Raw genomic sequence first — 23,721 nt, 5'->3', positions numbered from 1 at the left:
GACTCTTTCATATCTTGAGATGAACACTCATAGCCTCTGCTACTGGTCCTTAGGGGTACTGTGTTTTACTCTTGGGCTGTTCTGGTGTTCTCTGCTCTCTGCAACAGTTGCAGGTGGGAGTCACCCCATTCCTGGACATGAGGTGTTAGAGGACACATTGAAACAAACATGAGTAGTCTGAAGTAAGTGTGTGTGTGTGTGTGTGTGTGTGTGTATCCAGTGATAGTATGGTGCCTATTACATATCTGTGGTGATTTAAATGAGAATGGCCCCCATCGGCTCATATACTTGAATGCTTGGTCTCCAGGGAGTGGAAATGTTTGAAAGGATTACAAGGATTAGGAGGTGCGGCCTTGTTGGAGTAGGTGTGTCACTGGGGGTGGGCTTTGAGGTTTCAAAAGCCCATGCAAGGCCTAGTCTCTCTCTTGACCTGTGGATCAGGATATAGCTCTCAGCTACTGCTCTAGTGCTATGCATGCTGCCGTGTTCCCCACCATGATGATAATTGACTAAACCTCTGAAACTATAAGCAAGTCCCCAGTTAAATGCTTTCTTTATAAGAGTTGTCTTGATCATGGTATCTCTTCATAGCACTAGAACACTGATCAAGACAGTATACCATACAGTTCAGTATAATGTCCTCTACATTATACCATGCATTATACAGTTTACCAGTATGTTATCATAACACAGACAGTAGAGTTTACAACTTTCAAATTTCATATTGCTAGTTTTTAACGTATTCACAGAATTTTGTAACATTCTGCAAGGAATTTTGAAATTTTCTTACCACTGTTGCCATGAACAGTAGTTTCTGCTCAAGTAACCTCAGTCCTCTACACTAAGTAGCCATTAACCTATTTTCTTCTCCACTGTATGTAGAGGTATAATCATGTGGTTTGTGGGCTTTTGTGGCTTCTTCACTCAGCCTGTTTCCAAGGTTCATTCATGTTGTATGAATGAAGACACATCAGTTCTTCATTCCATTGACCTCCTTGGCAACTAATAATTATTCAGGTTATTTTCAGCTTTTCTGCTTGACTAACAATGCTGCAGTTGTTTGTGAACACAGTTTCAAAGCTAGGTCTGCATGTCTCTTTTGTCAGAGACTGTCTTCCAGTCTGTGGTTTGTCTCCCCCATCCTCCTTAATAGTGTGATTTTAGGAAGGAGTTTTTCATTTTAATTACATTTAAAAATTATTTATTTTCTTTTATAGTTTTGAGGCTTCAGAAATATTGCTCACCAAAGCTCACACAGGCTGTTTTCCCTGGATTCTTTTTCTTTTCAGGACTTTTTATGGTAAAGCTCTCAATATTAGCCTTCTAATGCATTTTGTATTAATCTCTGTGCATGGTATGAGGTGAGAGTCAGGTTCATCTTTTTCCCAGTGTCTGTTCATTCCGGCATCACTTTTTGAAAAGGCTGTTTTTTCCCTGTTGACCTTTGTGAAAATTCATTGGTGATGCATGTGTGGTCCTATTTCTAGACTCCTACTGTGACTTTTATCTATTTCTCCTTGTAGTTTTATTGATTTTTACTCTGTAGCTTGAAGCTGTGTTATTTAGTACATAGACATTTAGGATTATTATATCTTCTTTACAAGTTCATCCCTTTATCACTGTGAAATGACTTTATCCCTGCTGATGTTCTCTGTCTGAAATGTATTTTGTCTGATATTGAGGTGGCTACCTTAACTCTCTTTAACTATTGTTAGTTTTTCACTTCAAATGTATTTACATATGTATATTAGAGTGTGTTTCTTGTTAGCAGTATATAGTTGGATCTTATTTATACTCTACCAGTGTTGGTGTTTTAGCTGGAATGTTGGGAGCATTTATATTATTTGTACTCACCAGTGCTAAAGCTGACATCCTCCTGCATGAGTTCATCTGTCATAACTCTTTACTCCTTTGGGTCTTTATATGCCCTTTCTTGGTTTAATGGAATTTTTTATGAATTCAGTTTGTCTTAATAGTTTGTTATAATGTGTTCTTTTATTTTGTCTTAATAGTTTGTTGGTTATAATTTGTTGTTTTGTTACTTTAGTGGCTGTCTCAGGGTTTGTTTAACTTATTAGTGATATTTTTTCTACCTCACAATGTAATAAAATTACATTAGTATGCTCTCATTTTTGTTTCTTGGTCTTTGTGCTATTTTGTCTTACATTTTACATGTATGTATATACATATACATATATATGTGTGTGTGCTATAAATCCACAATTCATTATCGGTTTTGCTTAACAAATGTTTCTAAAGACATTTAAATAATGAGATAAATCTTTATATGTGGCCATCATTTCTGGAGCTTTTTATTCATTTATGTAAATTTGAATTTCTATCTAGTGTCATTTTCTTCCTACTTGGAGGATTTCTTTGGTCATTTCTTACAATTCAAGTCTTCTTTTAATGTTTAATAAAGCATTTATTTATGACTCCTTGTCTTGAGCAATTCACATTGGCTTCCTGGGTTTGTAGGCTTGCTTCTTGGAAGGTGTATACCCTGCTCTTGGGTTAACGTTAAGGCCATCTTGTTTCTCCCTGGTGGCTGAGATGCCTACAGAATGTATCTTCCACAGCCTGTCCTAAGAGCCTGTTGTGTCTGGCATGTGGCTTAGTGCTGCCTGCTGCCTGTGGAAGGCTTCCCTAGTCATTGTGTTGTTCCTTGACTGCAGGCTGGCTCCCTGTTCTCCTGCTCTCCTGTGCCCAGTGACAGCCCTCCTGTCCTTATATAGTTGCTTCCACTGACCCTCTCTTCAACTTCTGTTATCTTGACCCAAGCCTATTTATAGCGTCTGTGCTCCCTCAAAACAGGTGTTGTGGGTCCATCCTGTTTAAGATTAATCACATAGGAAGATAGGAGAATAAACTAGTAGATTCAGGGAGGTGCCTTAGTTAAAACAGTTCCCACTAAATGTCGGTTTGTATGTAGTTCCTCATTCTCCAGACCTTGAAGGAGCAGCAGATGTTCTCTGGGTCTCTTACTTGTGTTCATTGGTCACTTGCTCCCCTCACCACCACCGATCCAAGGGTTTCTTTCCAAGTCAGTGTGAGGAATCAGTAAGCAAAGGAGGATAAGGGCTTTGCTGTGTCAAGTTTATTCTGACTTCCAGGCTGTGAGATAAAGTCCCAATTCCTAAGGGACTTTGATTGACATTAGAGCAGCCATCTCTGATGGCTCTTGGTAGTCTCTGTCCTCCTGGATGGACACTGGCTTTCCTTTGCCCCATGACCCTCCTATAACATAGCATCCTTTAGCCAGCACCTGCCACCTGACAACTGTGTGCTCCTTCTGTCTCTATAGCCAGATTGTTGCCAGAGGACTACTGGATGTCTTCCGGGACGTCAGCCACAGTGACAAGGACGTATTGGCAGTCATGGAGGTGATGGTCCGTCTGTCAGAAGATTCAGGTTTGTTCAGTTCTGTAACTTTTTTGACTTGTACATTTCTTAAAAATTATATACTACAAGTACTAGCTAAATTTAAAGGCCTTCATATTAATCAGTGAGCTTTGGGCAGTGTCTGACTATGGATGGATTTTGTCATGAAGAACAGACGTCTTACTTGAGAATGACTCAAATTGTCCTTATTTTTGGAACATCAGAGTGACTAATGTGATGAAGGCCATTTGCCCTGGCAGTTAGGCCTTTTGTATTTCTTGAGTTTTGCCAGAGTGCTGGTTGCTAAGAAATACCCCATCAGAAGTGGTCCTTTGGGTTCGAACAGTCTAGTCATTAGTTTGTCTCACCTGTGACCTCTCTGGACTGATCTTGATTTCTCCTGTTCTTTCTGCCTTCCTGTGATTGCTATTCTGGAAGAAAGCACGCTGCAGCACAGCAGACACTCTGGCGTTGCTGTCTCCCCACCCCTGCCACACAGTGCAGATGAGGAAGATGAATGAGTGGTGGGCTTGCCAGGCCTGACAGCTGCCCTGCAGCCCCCTTCTCTGCACTCATAATGAATGGCGAGATGCTTTAGAAAGTTCCAGAAATCTGAGGCCTTAGAATTTGATCATTTTAGCTGAAGATAGAAAAAGAAGCCTTCCATATAGCTCTCATATTAGTTTAAAATATTCATATGGATGTGACACGGCGCTTTTAAAAAGGCCCAAGTGGATGTTTTGAGGCTTTGAATGGATTCTCTTCGTAAATGAATCACCATTTACAGTGCTGCGGCAATTATATATTTGTGTTAAATTTAATGTGGTGTACTGGAGCTTGAGCGCTCTTTTGTTTAATGCTTTGCCTTAGAAATAATTGGGATGCGTGGATTGTGGGGGAGTGCATTTGTGAAAGAATTATTTATAATGTATACATCCCGGCTGGAATTTAAATAAGCACAACCCATAGGTCTGACAGAGAAGCCATTAGCTGTAATGGCTTTTGGACGCTGGCCCAGCATGCAGACTTCTTGGTCCTTTCTCCATTTGTATATGGCTTGTTATAATAGAGTTGTCATCCTCTCTTCCTTTTATGTTTTTATATTGCTGTGTGGCTTACTAGCTTTTTAAGCCTGTCTGTAGCATAAATACTCTAAATGGGAAATGATTTTTAAACTGCATTTGTCTAATTTTCTTGATGAAGTATTTTAGTAAGAAAAGCTAGAAACCATTAGTATATACCATGTCAGATGCTTGGCTTCTTGTATAACTCTCTGCCCCATTGCTGCAGAGCCCACGGTGCGGACTGAGCTGATGGAGCAGATCCTCCCATTGTCGCTTTCTTACAAGAAAGCGGGTTGGATTTTCCTGTGGTAGTCTCTCAGTACCTCGTACCTGTTATCGTGCGGTGCCTTGCAGATCCAGACAAGCAGGTGTGAACATGCCCACCTTAAAGTCTCATCAGCAGATTCTCTCTGGTTCATCCCTAGCTCAGGAAAAGCCTTGGTAGAGTTAACTGCATGAAGCAGGTCCTCGCATCTCATGGGAGAGACAGGCTGTATTCTTTTGTACAGAGAGGGTTCTTCTCTCAACTTTTCATTATGGATGTGTTCAAACATGCCAGTGGACAGAATATAAAAGTAGGGTTCATGAACCTTCCACTGCTACAACCATCATTAACACTTGACCAGTTGTTTCCCATTTATCTTACCCAGACAGACTCTGTCACAAAGGAAAGCAGTTCCCAACACCACATCACTTCAACCATCAATACTTTAGCATGGCTCTCTAAGAAAGAGCTGAGGATGTAGCTCAGTGGTAGACACTTGCCTAGTGTACACAATGTCCTGCATTTAGTCCTTAGGATGGCAAAATACATAGATTGAAAGATACACCATTGTGTTAAAACTTACCATTACTTATTTGACCCCATCTGTTCTGCTGGGTAGATTGTCCCAGTTTCTCATCAGTGTGTGTTTTGTTTGGGTCTCTGTTTTTGAGGCACACCAGCCTTCTACTTGCTATGTTGTCCATGCTGACCTTGAGCTCTGGGTCCTCCTGCCTCAGCATCTTGACTGCTGAAGTATGGTCTAGCACCACCATACCTAACCAGAAATGCGACTTTTCCAGATGATCTGTTTGGGTGTAAATGCAAACAAAATTGGCACATGGATTTGCTTAAGTGTCTGAAACTTGTGAGAGCTGTGCCTCTCCCCTTCTCTCCTTGCTGTGTATTAACTGAAGAGCCCAGGACAGTTGTCCTGTTGACTCTCCCACATGGGTGGGCAGCTGCATCTTTAGCATTGAGATTCCCTTCATTCCAGGTATTTTCTATAAACTGGGCATTGAGTCTAGAGGTTTGGCCAGAAATAGGTTTTCTGTTTCCCCGAGGGTACTTCTGAGCTGGGACCTTCCTTCTGTGTCGAGTCAGGGAGCATAGGTGCTCTGGGAGATTCTTTGTCTGATGCTGAGCTTGGCTCCTGGGTCGGATATTATCTGAACTTTTATGTCATGGTGCCCATTGCTTGGAGCAGCCATGGGTAGTCCTCATGGAGAAAAAAACACTGTTTCCTTGGAGGCTGTATGGCTTGACACTTGAACTCTCATTCATTGCTCTTTGGTGTAATGCCTAGACGTCTTCAGTGAAGAGTTTTCCTACTAGCTGTTTGAGAACGCTGACTACATAGGCAGGCAAGGTCAAGTCTTTATTTTCTTCCTTTATTTACTTGTTTCCAGGATAATTAGTTGGTGTCCTCTGTCATCTACAGATGACCACTAAGACTCTTTCATTGGTTGTCAGAATCACAGGACCATCTAGGCTTTAATGTGATGCCTGCGTTCCCAGTCATCGTGGCCTTTGCTTTTTTTTGATAATTGAGTTGTGGTCTGCTCTGGCTTGTGGGAGCTGTTATTCTAGAATCTTCCTGACACATCTAGTAGACTTTGATAGTTTACCTCCAGCTGGAGCTGATTGCTTCTTCACAGGGTCCATACTCCTTTACGGGGGGAAATGGTGAGAAACCAGAACATGGGTACCAGGGTGCTCCTGGCTGTGTACTCAGTCATTGCTTCTAGTGACAACAGTTTTTAAAAATCAGATCCCTCATTGGTTTATTGGTATATCCAACTCATGTCAAGGATGGCAGGGCTTTTACTTTCTTTTCCTACTTATCTTCTTTTTTCACCTTGCACAGCCTGAGTCTCATGTGGCAGTTGACATGAATGCTTAACCCACATCACTACATTTAGTTTTACACATACACACACAGTGTGTGTCTGTGTGTGTGTGTGTGTGTGTGTGATGCTGGGGTGGGACCCAGGGCCTCTTGCCTCATGTAGCTGAGAACATAGGCACACCTGTTACTAGCCTGACCGGCTTTCATCTACTGGGTTCTTGTTTGTTTACTTTTGAGATTGTGTTTTAATGATATCATTTCTCCCTTCCCTTTCTTCCCTCCAGATCTTCTTATTTACCTTTCCCCACTCTCCTTCAAATTCACAGCCTCTTTTTTAAATTGTTATTTATTGCATGTATTCTTTGTAGATACACATATATATTCCCAGATATAATCTGTTGAGCCCATATTCTTCTGCTTTTTTGAGACAAGGTCTCACCATGTTGCTCAGGCTGGCCTTGAACTTCTCCTGGCCAGGCTCTAGTGATCCTTCTGCCTCAGTATTCTGAACAGCTGTGCTCTGTGTAGCTGAACACGTGTTCATCTTCAAGAGTAGCGATAAGTCTTACATTTTGACTCTGACACATTGAAAATGTTCACCTAATTCCCAAACTAAAACTTAGTATATTTGGAGAAGTCAAGTCTGATTTTGCTTCCTTCTTTCGATTCTGGCTCCCTCTCTTCTGGGGCTGCTTCCTCAAGCGTTATCAGTTTTACTGCTCTCCAGACAGTGCCCTGTGTCATGCACCCTGGCCTTTCTCAGGTGGCTATGCCCCTTCCTGCTCTCTTCATGTTGTGTGCCCTGTGCTCAGGCAATGACTCAATGTGGGTCTTGTTCAATTTCCTGTAGTGTCAGCCTCTGAGGTTAAGGATGGCACATATGCTATTGGACACTGGGGACGTCTAGTCTTTTGCACTTAGGACATTGTTGAAGGGGTCGGGGAGACTGTTCCAGGGCTATCACGCAGTGTGCTTACACACAAACCTGATGACCCAAGTTTAGTCTCTGGAACCCATGTAAAAAGATTTGATGCAGTGGAGCACATCTCTAATTCCAGCATTCCTGCTGCATGATGGGAGCAGAGACAGGAGAGTTACCCAGAGGTTCAAGGACTAGCTAGCCTAGGGTGTGCAGCCCAGTGCAGAAACAGGAGGGTTGCCTCAAAACCAGGATTGGAAGACAGAGCCAACTCCTGAAAGTTCTCTGACTTTCGTACAGCTTGCCATGGAATGCATGCATCCATGTGTGTACACACACACACACACACACACACACGCACACACACACACACACACACACAGTGAAGGGACACACTCTGTCCTTTTATTTGTGTCAGTGTATTCCAATCTGTAAAGGGTGAAAGTGTTTTAATTTTTAACGACATACCATGCTTAGATTACCACTATTTTCATGAAGTTCTAAACATTTAGTGTGTGTTTTCTCTTGAGCTGATGTTCTTAAAGAGGACAGACAGTCATTTTTAACTGTTACACAGTATGACAGGACGCAATGGAGTTTTCAGATAAGGAAAAAACCATCCTATTTCCACTTTGCTACCATGGGTATTTTGATTATCTTTGCATTTTCTCCCACACGAGTCTGATCATAACGCGGGGTGGCTTCCTCCATTCGTTCATTTGTTCTGACAGTTTCTGAGTGCCCATTATGAGCCAAGCCTGGTGTGCTGTGCCTGGGGATAAAGAGATGAACAGAACAGATTTCTGCCCTCAGCAAGCTCAGCTGAGGGCCTCAGACATCCTCCTGTTTCTTCATCATCTCCACTGGCTTTAATTTTGTTGTGCACCCCATCTTCAGCGCGGCATGTGTCTGAGTGTACTGTGAGCCATGCGAGCATCCACAGTGTGAGCACCCACTTTTGTCCCTCTGCTGACTTTTCTTTCTCTTTTGATGCATTCTTGAAAATGAGAGACTGTCCACGACTTTTTCCTGACCCCTGTCACCTGTCTTTGCCTTTGGATCCACAGCCACATCATGTCTGACTGCATAGATTTCTGTTCTGCAGTTGTGCGCTCGCTCTCTCTCTCTCTCTCTCTCTCTCTCTCTCTCTCTCTCTCTCTCTCTCTCTCTCTCTCTCCTCTCTCAGATCCATCTCCATGCTCCTGCCCTTTGCTAGGGCCTCTGCCACCTTGGCTCTGCCTAGCTAGGACCAGCCCACTCTTGGCTGCTGAGCTCAGCCTGCAGGAGGGTGTCCTGTCATGCATTGATTGGTGCCGTTGGAAATTTATGGGCTCCAGTCGAGCCTGGATGTGCAGTACTGCCTGGTAATCCTTCCCCGTCCCTCATCAGCTGCTTCTCCCATTATCCTTGGCAGTTCCCTTAGACCTTTGCCATTCTCATCAGGCCCCCCCTCCCCCACCTTGTCCTGCCTTTTTTCCAAGGCAGTGACCTTGCCTTTTACATCCCGGAGAAAATAGAGGCCTTCAATCTTCATCCCCTATCGCAGTGAACAGAGGCTCTGAGCTACTCAATTCCCCTGAGCCATGCCCCGGGAACTCTGGAATCCCTTCCCTCTCACCTCCACATCCAGCCAAACCCATGGCATATCTCCATTGTTTCCATCATAAATGCATAACCCCAAAGATACCTCCTCTCCTCCTGCCCTTCCATCTTCAAAACCAGGGCTATAAGAAAGTTGACTGCACTGAGTAGAGTCTGGGGGCTGCCTCCTCCACCCCCCAGCCCCACCATAAATCTCCTGAGGGCCTGCTCACTGGAGCTAGCTTACTCCTCCCAATGACTTTCTCACCTCTCCTACAGTGTCTGCCTCTCATAATCAGGCGCTGACTCTTTGGAAGTGTGCAGTGGGCTGCTGGCAGTGCCCAGAAGTCCTAGTCGGTCCGGGTTCTAGCAGAGACATGGGTGGTTTTGCCTCAGCCCGGGGTAGGTGCCTTATTCTGCCAGATTGATGAGCCTGCTCATTGGCAGGAACTTCTCACCCAGTCACGAGGTGAGGAGTGCCGCCTGCAATCCTGGAGTAATCCCTAAATCCTGCAGTTGTGCTCTAGATCTGCTGTGGGTCTCTCCTGTGCTGTCCCACCAGCCTGGGGAGCATGACACGTTCATCCCTTCATTCCTGTGTCAGATGGGAGGAGGCTGAGGTGTGGGAAATGAGGCTGGATCTGGGTACCAGACCTGGTTCCTGAGCCTCACTTCTCTCTGGGGATTGTCCAGGCTCTTCTGGACATTGTGTCTGTGAGCTTCTTGCTGTCAGCAAATCTTGAGTCCTTGACTGTAGGAACCTTTGGGACCTAGCTCAAGGTCTGGCACCTGGTTGCAGTCTTCTGAAGTTCTGTGGAGCTAGGAAGCTGGGAAACCTCTGTCCTCAGCAGGCCTCACCCATGCCTTCTGCCCCAGCTGAACATCTTCTAGAGTAGTGTTTTCGTCCTGCCTACTCTCAGTTTGTGTTGTTCTGTGCCTCAGTTTCCCTCCTCTTTGCTTCCTGGCTTTGGCCCCATTTCCTACAGCTGGTCTCCTTGAAGAAGGACCTACTGCAGCCCCCACCCACTCCCACTCAGTTTGGGCAATTCGGCTCCCTCTGCCTGAGCCTCTGCTCTTGGTAGCTGGTAGACATGGAGCTGTTTGGCCTTGATCTCAGCTAATCAGCTCATTTAGAAGATTCAGTGCTCTTGTTTTAAAAACACTTTCAGTTTTAAAATTATCTTGACAATTTAGTCACTTGAGAGAAGGACCATAAAATAAACACCGCCTCATCCCTCCTGATTTCTGTAACAAGTGTTTGCGGTTTTGCCTGACAGCTCTTTGCTTATGCTTTTGAGGTTACAGTAGTGGTTCCAAGTGCTCTGTACCCCTCTCCTGCTCCAAAGTACCACCATCCTATGCATGCAGGTTGTCCCGGTCACCCCACTTGTGAGAGTGGTTCTGAGTGGAGTGTTAGCGCATCACATAAATTGTGTGGCTGGGCTTTCTGGGCCATGGTTGCTTGTTCCTCCATGGTGTAAGCCAGTGAGCTAGTTGGTGCAGTGCTCATCTGTTCACATAAGTGTGCTCACCATTGCATTTGTCCCCAACCCCCTCCTCAGATCCAGTTCAGTTATTGTCAGCCTTTTGGGGTCTCCATGATCCATGCTCCATCAGTTCCAATTTTGAGATTGGAACTGGATACCTGTCAGTCATTTACTGTTGCCCCACCCAGAGAGTGGGAAGGAAAAAGGACTAGATGTGTCCCTTGATCCTCTTGGGGCCCAGGGCTGGGGTTCTGTACATATGCCTTCCTATGCTCTGGCCAGAGTGACTTGGGAACAAATAGCCACCATGCACGTGGGCACCATGTGTCCTGACTACTGTTCTCAGCTCTTTACATCCTGAGAATCCTTTCACGCTTTTGTCAGTCCTCTATGATGGCTTATAGGTCTGATTCTTTATGGTGGTGCCAAAGTGTACACAGATGACGATTTTGGCTTTTACTCTCATTGCATTCAACCAATTACCTGAGTTATGCAGCACTTTACTATTAGATTGGGTTATTGTAGGCGATCTTGTCCAGCTGTCACTAATGTAATCATTCAGCACATTTGAGGTTGGCTAGTCTGTTAGTAGGTTAAATGTAGTAAATGCATGGTTGTTTGTTTGCATGAGTTGAGATGGGGGTCTCAACTGTAGCCCAAGCTGTCCTGGAACTCACAGTGATCATGTTGCTTCAGCATCCCAGGTGCTGGGATAATGGATATGAACCACCCTCATCTTTTGTTTTTGTATTTTTGAGGTAGGATTTGTCTGTGTAATAGCCCTGGCTGTCCTGGAACTCGCTTTGTAGACTACAGAGACCAGACTCCTGCAGCTGGTCCTCTCTCTACCCTGCCTCCTCCTTTTTCTCTTTCTTTTGTTCTGGCTGTCAGTAGCCAGGGCAGTGTCAGCGGTCACCCTTGCTTCAGTGACCTTCTAGGTAATGGCTTTCCTAAGCCGTTTTCCCCACCTCCCACTCTCTTTTCTGTCTGTAGGGCCAGGAGCTCCTTACCCATGCTTATCCTTTGTACCCGCCACAGGTTGCTACTCTGTCACCATCACTCATACCGAAGTGTGATCTTGTCACATCTGTGCTCTTCAGCCCTTGGTGGCACTCACTGTAGTTGCATTGGTCCCCAGAGGTCTTAGTGGCACAGTGACAGTCTTTCCTGGGCTTACCTCCCCTCACTCTCAGTTCCTGTTCCATGCAGGTTTCCCTTGCTCTGTCACCTGGAACTTGTCACGTCCCCAGATTTCATCTCCCTGTTCTTTTGAGCACGCTGTTCTGTGAACCTGAAGTTCCATTCCCCTTGCTCGTGTGTTGGTTTCCTGGGGCAACTGTAACAAAGTGCCAGGAACTTGGCAGCTCAAAGCCCTGGGCCTTTACTCCCACAGTTTGGGAATAAAGTATTGTCAGGGTCGGGCCACAGAGCTCTGAGGAGAACCTGCCCTCTCCTGTCCAGCTTCTGATGGTTACGTCACTTGATGCCTCCTCCACCTCTAAGCATTTCTTCACATTTTCTCCTCTCCTCTCTCTTGTCATAATCCACACTTGTGATGACACTTAGGACCACTGGGCTAATCCAGGCTGGCATCAGGGTCCTTAATCACATCTTCAAAGATCCATTCATTTTCCATCACTATGTCACGATACCAGATAACCCAATTTCCAAGAGGAAGGTTAAGCTGGGCGTTGGTGGCACACGCCTTTAATTCCAGCACTCAGGAGGCAGAGGCAGGTGGGTCTCCGTGAGTTCGAGGCCAGCCTGGTCTATAGAATGAATTCTAGGACAGCCAGGGCAACATAGAAACCCTGTCTTGAAAAACAAAAAAACAGACAAACGAAGAGAGGAAAGGTATGTTTGGGCTCCTGGGTTCAGAAGTTTTGTGCTGTGGCCAGTTGGCTCTGTTGCTTTTGGACCTGTGTGGAGCAGAACATTGTATCACAGAGCATGCATGGAGCAGAGCAGCTCAGCTCATGATGGACAGGAAGCAAAGAGAGCACCCAGAACAGCCCAGTGACCTGGTTTTCTTCTGCGGGGCTTTTACCCCTTGACCCAAAGGTCCCCCCATCTCCCAGCATTGCCACAGGCCAAGGACTGGACCCTTCAGCTCATGGACAAGATCCAAACTCAAACCTTCAGAGCTGCATCTTCCAGAAATTGACATAGAAATGTCTATGGAGAGCACCAACTAATTACTGTTCTTGGCAGCTCCTGTCTTTGGATACCTGTCTCCATGTCTTCTCTCTCCACCGTGACTGTCCAGTTCCTGCTGCCCTCTCAGTGTCCTCAGTGGCCACTTATTTGGGCCATATCCTCACTGTGCTCTGTGTATCCTTAGTGGTCACCTGTGAGTGTTCTGACTCCCTCCTGGTACACTCCATGTGGTACACTCCAAGCGAGTATTTTCTGTCCAGGCTGCCCCAGAATTGTTTCTTTGTCTCATGGCCTTCCGATATCCTTAGTTCCTGGCACATGCCTGCTCCTCAGTCAGTTTGACACCTGAATCTTTGTAGCAGGACCCAGTCTTGTCACCATGCCGGGTAATATTGCTAGGGCATCACCTTTCTTGACACAGCTAGCTAGCGGGGCCTCATCCCTCCCAGATGGGCTCTGCCTTCGATGCCTTGCTGGCCTTCTGTGCTCTTCTCTCATTGCCTGCAATTCACCTGGAGCACTGCTATCAGAGCGATCTTTTTGAAGCACTGTTTTCCTGCACAGGGGTCAGAAGCCCTGGTGTCATGTAGCCTTTGTGGCTGCAGCCTTGGGGCTTGCCCTCTTGTACCCTGCTATGGACTGATTGTTGGTGACAAGTCTGTTCACTTCTGGGGCCTGTTATGACTCTGTTGTCTTCCTCTCCTGACAATGAACTGCATATTTCACTGCTCTCTCTATAAATGGGAATTTCAGATGCTGCTTTCATTTCCCAAAAAAATGCCTCTTTAGCTTCTTTTGGTCCCTTTACACCTTGGCGTTAGCTCACTCCACAAGGACCAGGGATGAGAAGCATCTTATTTTTGTAATGTCCTCCACCATATTGGGGCTCTTCCAGACACCGCCCAGGTCTTGTGTGTGGTGGGCCAGGTTTGCATAGGAACAGGAGTAGGTGCTGGCTTTCATTCTAATAGTTGTGCCAGTGGGGCAGATGTGTGTCCATTCAACTAGCCCTAACAAAACGAGATGTTCTGTGTCACCTGCTGCTTGTGCTAAGGGTGTGCTGAGAACAACAGGCAGTTCAGACATGGTACTGCCCTCCAGTCTGGAAGACACATGACAGTTATTAATCATACACAAAGATGTGCATGTGGGAGGAATGGTTACACCAGGATACCGGGGCTCCCTCAGGAAGTGGAGAGAAAGGTAGACCCAAAAGATGAAGGACCACCTGGGGAGAGCTGTCTCCTTCCTGGAGAAAGCATCTACCCATCTCCTATTTCACCTTCTACCATTTTCCCTCCAGGTCAGAAAATCCAGCCAGGAAGTGCTGCTGGCTCTTCTGGAGCAAGATCTAATTTCCCAGGGTGATGTCGAAGGCAAGGTGTGTCCCGTTCTGCTGGAGCGCTCTGCCCCTGCCTGTGATGACGAGTGCAGAGCAGAGGCCATGAGCGTAAGTCCTCTGGGAGTGGCTTGCGCACTTGGTGGCTACTGTAGGACTTGCATTTTCACAAGAGTTGGATTTTGGCCAGCACCATTCCCTGAGTTAGGTGGCCAGGGCTCCTTCAGGGAAGTTCCATGGGTAACCTTGAGACTGTTTTTTAGACATGCTCATTCTTGGAGCACCAAGGCTGGAGATGTCCCAGCCAGGTAAGTGTCAACCAACCACTAACTCAAACTAATGCTGGGCAGGATACCCATTCTCATAGCAAAGCTCCTCAGCCTGCTGGGCTGGGGCCTTGTTTCTCAAAGTCCAGGCCCGGGAATATTGTGTGAGGTAATGTTAGGCAGTACTTAGATAGTCAAAAACCTCATTACACCTAATGTCTTTTATAAATGACCAATCCCTGACAAGTGGGTGTGGCAGCACACTTGCAAAGCAGAGGGATAGATTCAGCATCTGGCCTGCCTTGTTGGTTTTCCATGTGGTATCCTGTGGTATCAGGCTGCATAAACTCTTATTAAGGGACTGTGTAGTAGCCATGGCTTCCTCCTTCCTCCTTATTTGATTGTGAGTAGTGCTGGGTTTGCCCAGTGCTACAGCCTAGCCTTGCTCCTTCTCTGTGTTCAGGGACCATCATGGGCCATCTCATTTACTCCAGCTACTGCCCCTCCGTTGACCCGTGCAGATGAGGCTGTGTGCGTGACCCTTTCTGTGAATTACAGTTTAGAGCTGCAGGATTGGTCCAGCCTTTTAGGAAATATTTTTGCATAAAGGGTTTTAAAATCCTAAGCCTGGGTGATGAATGCTGGGTGAGCAGATAGTTGTTTTCTTGTTCGGAAAGGAGTGATATTAGAGGAAGGAATTATTTTTTTCCCAAAGTGCAAAAGCATTATACGCCATGTAGCTAAAAAATTGTATTGCAGCGTCAGAACATTTGGTGATTACTCTTCATTTATGTAAAAGTTTTTTTCAGCTATGCGTTAAAGGTCTGGGTTTTTAAACTAATTTAATTTTTTGCATATTCCATATGTTTATAAGATGAATCAGTCTGAGGAATAATTGATTATTAAAATTCAAATTCTCCAGGGTTCTTTTATAAATTTCAAGTTTCTCTACAAGAAATTTAATTTACTTCGCAAAATGAACCTGGATAATAGCATTTAGCCGGGGTGTTTGGCAGTCGAGCAGTGAACTTTGCCAAGTAGATCTTCTTTTTCATTTGGAAGTTGGTCCGGCGAGTTTCCAAGGTTACAGCTGGCAGCCAAGTATCTTATCCCTAAAGACTGATAATGCCACGGAGAATAATGCTGAAGGCATTTCTAGAGGATTTTTATTTTGTTTTGTTTCCAAACACTTACTCCATTCTTGTCAGTGATGTACACCTACCTCTACCCTTACCGCCCCCCCCCTTTTTTTGGTAGAGCCATTTGGAAAATATAACAAGCCTTCCATAAACAATCCCCACAGGCCATTTGCAGAAGAAATTGGTTTCTAGTTTGTGACTTGAAGCCCTACTGTGTGCTCCCAGACCAGTCACCCAGCTCTGTCCTCTCATGTGCATTTGGAGGGCATGCTCATCTTTCCATGGATCCCACAGGAGCAGGAGATGCTGTTCTTTGACCCAGCTGTGCTCTGGTGCAGATCTTTCCCTGGACCCTGGAAGTTAGGGAATCCTGGAAACCAAGAGTTGTGGGGCTACCTTCTTTTCAGCTGGGAAATGACAATGTATGTGGTATATAGGTGCTTTTATTTAAGGAAGAAAAGGTCACATGTGTGTTGTGAAGCTCCTCAAGGAAAATGTTGTCTGGTTCAGTGGGCACTACCCTAAACTCTATGGTACTAGCATGGGTCCATTGAGAAACTCTTTAGGAAGCCATTGGCTGGCAGAGTGATGGAAGAGGTGGAAGAGGATTGGGCTGGACAATCTGCATTCTGAACTCTCTTCGCAGCCTTGTGTGTGGATGTTGTGACATCTGTATATATATAAGCACATGCCAACTCAGAAGGAGGCTGCTCTGCAGGAAATGGCCTGTCACATGGATAACACACACATCTGTCTCTTCCTCAGCTTCTGTTCTCATTGGGAGTCCCAGTCAGTTGGTTATGATTCTCACGACTTAGGTGCCTGCATGACTGGGACCATGAGCTAGCCTACTGTACACTGCAGTTAGACAGTGCAGCTTTCCTGTGGGGACAAGGCTCAGTTCTTGGTTTGTCACATGGATAGGCACATTCCTTTGTTGATGTCTTTCCAGACACTTTGGTCACTGCTAGTGACACCCTCCTCTCTGTGATCACAGGGTGTTGCATGTCCCATCTCCTTTCACTTAGCAGTTGAGTTATGAAGTCCCATTTACCTGTCCCTTGAAATGGTGAGCTCTGACCTGGGGTCACTGTGGCCTCATGCCATCAGCATCCAACACAAGGCCAAGCTCAGAGTCAGTGCTGAATAAATGTTAGTTGTCGGATGAATGGATTGGTAAAAACTGTGAGCGCTGTATCTTGTAATTATATCTCGACAGGATAAACAGGCCACTGGAGACCAATTATAATTCCTCTTGCTTGCAGGGAGGCCATTAGCATTCTGCGATGATAACTAATTGTCAGAAGCCTGTTTTTCTCTCAACACGTTTTCACAGTAAGGCTTCCTCGTTTTTTGTCGTCATCCCTATTTTGAGCTCTTTTTTATTTGTGCATTTATTTAAGAAGAATGCTATGGTGGGCTGTAAAGAATAGTTGGCTCCAGGCAACTCAGTGAAGATCGTCATTCCACACAAGTGCTTCCCAGGGCTTCTGGAATGTCATTTCTTGTCACTGTGTGCTGCCTTTTAATGATTCTGGATTTGTCTTATATGGTGTAGTAATAAGGTCATGTGGGTGTGGTGGACGGGGAGGAGTGGAAGGAGATACAGGGAGCTCTTTAGTTGCCCGTTGCCCTGGATACAGAGGTCTCACATCCTCATTTATTGTGGCTGTCACTGTACACTCTGCTAAGCATTACATCAGAAGCAGGTGTCCTCAGAGTTTGAAGACACAGGCCTTTTCCTGATTTGTGTTCTGGGCTGGGATTACCCTTCCCTCACCCCAATTAGGTTTCTTTGTGTTTCTTTCTCTCCCTCCCCTCTTCTCTTGTCTGTGTACAAATTCTCAACAGAATGATGGCTCTATTACCCACCCAGAATTCTTTACTATGCCATGGCAGTGCTGTGTCCCTGAGAGACAGAGCTTGGAGACAGAGTGTCCCTCCGTCCCCCAATCCGTCCTTCCTCCTTTCCGCTTTTTCTCCTGTTTACTTATATTTTGGGATATTCTTTCTAAAGGAGGTAGCTTTTTATTCTGTTTTAATTTCAAACTTGCAGAAGAGTTAGAAAAATACAAACATGAGCTCCTGTGTGCCCTTGTTCCTGCTTCTCTAGTAGCTTGTCATGTTTATTTGTGTCAGTCTTCTTTTTCTGTTTATGCACACATATGCATATGTATGTTAAGCATGTAAGTGTATATATATATTGTGTAAAGCTCTCTCTCTCTCTCTCTCTCTCTTGATCTATCTATGTATGTCTGTCTACACACATACACGTACACTAGCCATTTGAGAATGAGTTGGAAACATGGTCATTTTACACTGGAAAACTTCAGTTTCCTAACACACGGAAAGTTTTGGAAAACCATAGTAGAAGGGTGGAAGTCAGAACATTTAAATGAGTACTGATGTCACCCACCTTCACATCACATGTCTTTGTCAGTCTTTCCTGACCCTGAGTCGTCCTATCTCTGGTCTCCTGATCTTAAGTGGTTCCTAAGTCTTTGAATTTTGTAACTTGGGAAGTCTTGATCCAGTCTAGACCAGTTCTTTTATAGAATGTCTTCTGTCATGGAATTGCCTAGTGTTTCCTCCGTTTTGGTGTTAGCCTCTGTTTCTCTGACGGGAATGTCATAGACATAGCATGTTCTTGGTATGTCATGGCATGTCATGGCAGAAAGCTCAGGACCCAAACACCGTGATGCCAGTTTTGGTGTAGTCAGCGATGGTGTCTGCTAAGTTCTCGGCTGCTGTGTCCTCTCGGAAGTAAGGAGAGTGTGCAGTAGGCCTCATTCTCAGACTTACACCTTGGCCTTTGTGCCTAGCTGGCCCCCTGCTGTGAAGTGGCTCTTCTGAGAAGTTTTATTTAAGATCAGGATCCTTTTCTCCTCTTAAATTCTTGTTAGAATGCACCAGTCAACCTGGGGCTCTAGAGTTTTCTTTGTGACATGACGTGGTTTTGATAAGAACTTCAGTTCAGATGAGGAGTTCATTTTTGTTAGTTCTTTTATGTTTAAGAGAACTTACTTTCTTCATCTGAACTACGAGATTTAGTAGGATAGAGTTGTTGGCAGTATTCCCTTATCCTTTCACTGTCTGACAGGTCTGTAGTGTTTCCTTTCATTCATGGTTATCAGCTCTTAGCATTTCAACCCAGCTTTTAACCTTACTTTCTCCCCTGCTTGGTTTCCTGTGGCTTTCTACTTCGTTGTTCTGCCTTCTGCTTCCTAGAGTTCAGCTGACTTGCTTTGTAAAAGGAAACAGTGGTTTTAAGCCTGTCTTTTCTGCTGTATTTAAAGAAGCAGGTTTAATGTTTATGCCCTTCTGATTTACTATCTTTTATCAAGCAGAATTACTTATGTTTAAACGTTTCTCTTTTCATGGGCACAGATTGGGTCTCTTGTGTCCAGTCCCATAGTTTATGCCTTTTAATCGGCATACTTAATCCATTTTGCTTGATATTGTTGTTGACATGTTTGGATTTATTGCCACCCTTTTGCTGTTTGTTTTCTCTTTTTCTTATCAGTTTTCACTCCTCTGTTAATTCTTCTTTGTGTAGTGGGGTAAATACTTTGTAGGATTCCATTCTGATTTCTTTATCATCACCGTCTCTGTCACTCGCTCTCACCTTCTGTGCTGTTGCTTTCATATGTTACATTATGAACCAGAAAGTGGAGTTTTATTAAAAAGTTCTATCTTTTGAAGAAATTGCTAAGAGAAAGATAATAGCATTTTATATGCTCAATTTTGCCATTTTTGGTGACTGCTCTTCCTGTCATTTGTCTTCCATGTGAAGAACTTGCTTCAAGGCTCTGAGTGGTTCTGGTCTTAAAAGAGTCTTTACATTTCTCAATTTTATGCTAGTTTTGCTGGGTATAGAATCCTGGATCTCCAGCTTTGTATTTTCCTTGTAGAGTGTTAAAGCTGTTTTGTTGCCATCGGGTCTCCTGTTTCTCTCTGAAGTCAGATTTCATGCTTTAGCTTTTATAGACACAGTATCTTCCCCAAGCTTTTATAGATACAGTATATATCTTCAGCTTTTATAGACACGGCATCTCCCCCAAGCTTTTATAGATACATTATCTTCCCCAAGCATTTATAGATACAGTATCTTTCCCCCAAGCATTTATAGATAATCTTCTCCAAGCTTTTATAGATACAGTATCTCCCCCAAGCATTTATAGATACAGTATCTCCCCCCCCCAAGCTTTTTTAGATATAGTATCTTTCCCCCAAGCTTTTTTAGATACAGTATCTCCCCCAAGCTTTTATAGATACAATATCTTTCCCCAAGCTTTTATAGATACAGTATCTCCCCCCTCCAAGCTTTTTAGATGTACAGTATCTCCCCCCCAAGCTTTTATAGATACAGTATCTCCCCCAAGCTTTTTAGATACAGTATCTCCCCCAAGCTTTTATAGATACAGTATCTTCCCCCAAGCTTTTATAGATACAGTATCTCCCCAAGCATTTATAGATACAGTATCTTCCCCCACCAAGCTTTTTTAGATACAGTATCTTTCCCCCAAGCTTTTTTAGATACAGTATCTCCCCCCAAGCTTTTTAGATATACAGTATCTTCCCCCCCCAAGCTTTTATAGAGTATCTCCCCCAAGCTTTTATAGATACAGTATCTCCCCCAAACATTTATAGATACAGTATCTTTCCCCCAAGCTTTTTTAGATACAGTATCTCCCCCAAGCTTTTATAGATACAGTATCTCCCCCCAAGCTTTTTAGATATACAGTATCTCCCCCCCAAGCTTTTTAGATACAGTGTCTCCCCCAAACTTTTGTAGATACCGTGTCTTCCCCAAGCTTTTTAGATATAGTATCTTCCCCCAAGCTTTTATAGATACAGTATCTTCCCCAAGCTTTTACAGATACAGTATCTTTCCCAAGCTTTTTAGATACAGTATCTCCCCCCCAAGCTTTTTAGATACAGTATCTCCCCCCCAAGCTTTTTAGATACAGTATCTCCCCCCCAAGCTTTTTAGATACAGTATCTCCCCCAAGCTTTTATAGATATAGTATCTTCCCCAAGTTTTTTTTTTTCTTTTCCTCTTTTCTCTTTGGGTCCTAACAATGTTTATTCTATACTGTATTTGTTGAACAACCTACATTTTACAGGGTTTAGGAAGTTTAGGGTTTTGTTCCTTCATATACTCCTTCCTTTGCAGTGCAGCCTCTTTGTAATTTTTTGAGGTAATCTTACTGTGTAGGCCTGGCTGACCTTGAACTCACTGTACCTCATAATCCTGTGTCAGACTCTTGAGTGCAAAATTGAAGGCCTGTGCCAATATTCCTGGCAGGCCTTCATCTTTTAAGGCAGTTAGACATGCAGTCTCTGCCTTTTGGTTGTCGCTCACTGCCTTCAGATGAGTGGTTCTTCAGTTCCATAGCTGTTACCTTCAGGGTAGTTCATCCAACAAAGCTCATGGAAGGTTGCAGGCTCACTGTTGTGACAATGCCTGATAGATGTGACTCCCAAGGAGGAAATATTTGTTTTATTCTTTTTGCAATCTTAGAGGTTGTCATCTGTCATGATGGGGAAGATGAGGCATAATGGATGACATCAAGGAGGACAGGGAGCAGAATGGAGCAGGAATGGGAGAGACCAGGGCCGATCCAGTTCCCAAATTCCCCCATGGCCTTCTTCATCCCCAACAGGCCCCACCACCCCCATTAGTGGATTAAAGCACTCTTGGGCCAGGGGCTGCTTCCTGGAGATGCCCTCACAGGCACATCCAGAGTTGATACCTTCCCTAACTTGCTGTTTCTCAGTCGCATTCAAGGGCACCTGTTGCAAAGCTACTCTGTTACTATGTGGTTATATTCTGTAGTTTCTATTTCTTTGATGAGAGTCTTGATCTGCTCATTCATTGTAACTGTCTTTTCTTTGTAGTTCTCAAGCATATTTATAATGGCTGCCTTAAATTCTTTTTTAAGTCTGTAAATTCTAACTTCTGGATACTAACTGATTGTGTTTTTTAACTATGGATCACACTTTCTAGTCTCATGCTTATTTATTTTTTCTAATGGTGCTAGGTTCATGCCTGTGCAGGTTTTGTTGTTGTTTTGTGTTGTATCTTGTTGAAAAATAGAAACTAGATTCTCTTATTTTCCTCTGAAGAGTGTTGCCTTGGCTGTGTTATTTCAGATCCTGCTTTCTACTAGGTCATATGACCCTCACCATCTCCCCTGTATGTACCCAGTTCAGAGATTGTCCAGTGAGGCGGATAGGATAGAATCATGATGGTGGCCTCTCCTTTCTTTGGCTTCCTCCTTGCCTCCTCCCTAAGCACTCTGTACTCTTTTCAGCTTTCCTGGAAGGCTCAAATCTGAGTTCTCAAGCCAGTAACCCTGTAATGTTTGCTTGGGGTCTCACTTTTCTGCTCAGGGATGGAGAACATGAAGCATGCCCACCCACAGCTGTGTGGAGCAATGTTGCCTGTGTGTCCTGTGGCTCTGTCTTACCTCAAGGCAGTTCATTTGTATTTACACCACTTGACACGTTTCTGTGCTGGTTACCTTATCTGAAAACTGGGACAGTAACCCTCCTGAAGGTAAAACAAGCTAGTGAAGACCAGCAGTGGGTGCATGGTAGGGGTTGGGCAGTTGCTCATGGGGCTGCAGGAGAGCTCATATCTGGGTAAAGTTAGAGACATATTTGGCCTCTGTTGATCATCTGACTTGATAGAACTCCAAAGGTGTCCTGTATTTTCCTTCCTGGCTATTTGAGAACTATTTTGGTTTTTCGAGACAGGGTTTCCCTTTATTCTTGGCTGTCCTGGAACTTACTCTGTAGACCAGGCTGGCCTGGAACTCACAGAGATCTGCCTGCCTCTGCCTCCTGAGTGCTGGGATTAAAGGCTTGCGCCACTACCACCCAGCTGAGAACTATTTTGAATGCATGACTTTTTGTCACGTGATGGAGATGTTTGGGTATGTCATTCCATCCTGCTTTTCTTGTTGCTTACAGATAATCTGCAGAATGGCGTCCATGCTGACTAAGAGCACAGTTAAGCACCTGCTGCTGCCTCGATTCTGTGAACTGTGTAGTGACGGGAAATTCTTCCAAGTTCGGAAGGTGGGAACATAAGAGACCAGAATCTCTGTTTCAGTTGAAAACTCCAAGTCTGACCCTCTAGTGTTTCTGTCTACTTGTTTAGTAAGCACTCTGGGAGGGGATCCCACTGCAGGCGAGATAGCAATGTACAGACTCACGGGTCGTTGATCCCCGAGATGATTTGTTCCAGAGCCCTGTTGTCTTCACTGTGCCTTCCACCCCATTCCAGGTTTTCCCTTTGGGCTGCTCAGGGTTTGGCTGTCACAGCCCCGTTTAGAGACAGTGATGCCCCAGCCTCTTCCTTGCTCTTCAGGCCCTCGTGCCACATGTGGTCAGAACTGGGGAGCTCATTCACTCTGCAGGGAAGCAAACAGGCTCTGCTCTACCACGACCAAATGCATTATGCATCAAGATCAATTAGGCACCAGGAAGCCAAAGAAGTGGGCACCCTCCTGTAAATCCCTGTTTTCAATGCCGCAGGCACCTTGCATGGTACTGTGTGGGCGATGGGGTCTGCTACAGGCTTGTTAGCTGTCTGACTAGGGATAATTGCTCTCAGAGTTCCTGCTTGTTAGATTGTACAATTTGTTAAGACAGAAAGGCAAAGAAATGATGGGTATGCCTTTGTCTTTCACAGGTTTGTGCCACGCATTTTGGTGATATTTGTCATGCTGTTGGACAAGAAGCCACTGAGAAATTTTTGGTATGTGAAGTTTTGCCAATCGTAATTGCTACCATACTTCTTGGTGTACTTTGCAAGTCTGGTTGGCGAGCGGGTGGGCACAGAGAGCCCAGACTCTGTGCCCTGTGTCCTTCATGCTGTCCCCACTCCTGGTCACATTGTCCTGTGTCTCCTCTGTCCGCACTCTCTACTGCCTCTCCACCGCCCCTTCTGGAGCTGTTCCGGGCCCTTGAGCCTGCAAACACTAGGCATCTTTTTCTTGGTTGATAGGTTAAAATCCAGAGCCTTGTCACCATTCAGGTCCCTTCACAAGTATCTCTTCTACCATACCTACAGTTACCCCACATCTGTGCCACTGTGCTGGTTTGGGTGGATTCAGCTCTGGCCATGTACCTCAGCTGGGAAGCCTGTATTTTTGTGCATTGAGACCTCCCATGCTGCCGGTTCAGCTGGAGTACATTACAACCTTCTTTCCTTGCTCAGACTCACCTGCCCACGTGCTGTAGAGTGTTTCTTTTTTCACCCCCTGT

The 23,721-nt window shown here is 44.8% G+C and overlaps 1 protein-coding gene across 1 annotated transcript in view; it reads left to right on the top strand.

The window, feature by feature from the left end:
- Positions 1 to 23,721, top strand: part of LOC128101377 (serine/threonine-protein phosphatase 4 regulatory subunit 1-like) — an 86,669-nt gene that overhangs the window by 42,845 nt on the left and 20,103 nt on the right. The window contains 6 exon segments of the mRNA XM_052724451.1: positions 3,305 to 3,411; positions 4,672 to 4,701; positions 4,704 to 4,813; positions 14,004 to 14,150; positions 22,423 to 22,530; positions 23,147 to 23,212. Of these exon segments, the coding sequence (XP_052580411.1) occupies positions 3,305 to 3,411; positions 4,672 to 4,701; positions 4,704 to 4,813; positions 14,004 to 14,150; positions 22,423 to 22,530; positions 23,147 to 23,212 (568 nt within the window).

This window comes from Peromyscus californicus, unplaced genomic scaffold (genome assembly GCF_007827085.1).
Source record: "Peromyscus californicus insignis strain IS unplaced genomic scaffold, ASM782708v3 Scaffold_7__1_contigs__length_154581171, whole genome shotgun sequence".
In the NCBI taxonomy this organism is placed as follows: Eukaryota; Metazoa; Chordata; class Mammalia; order Rodentia; family Cricetidae; genus Peromyscus; species Peromyscus californicus.
This window is presented reverse-complemented; position numbering and strand designations above follow the sequence as displayed.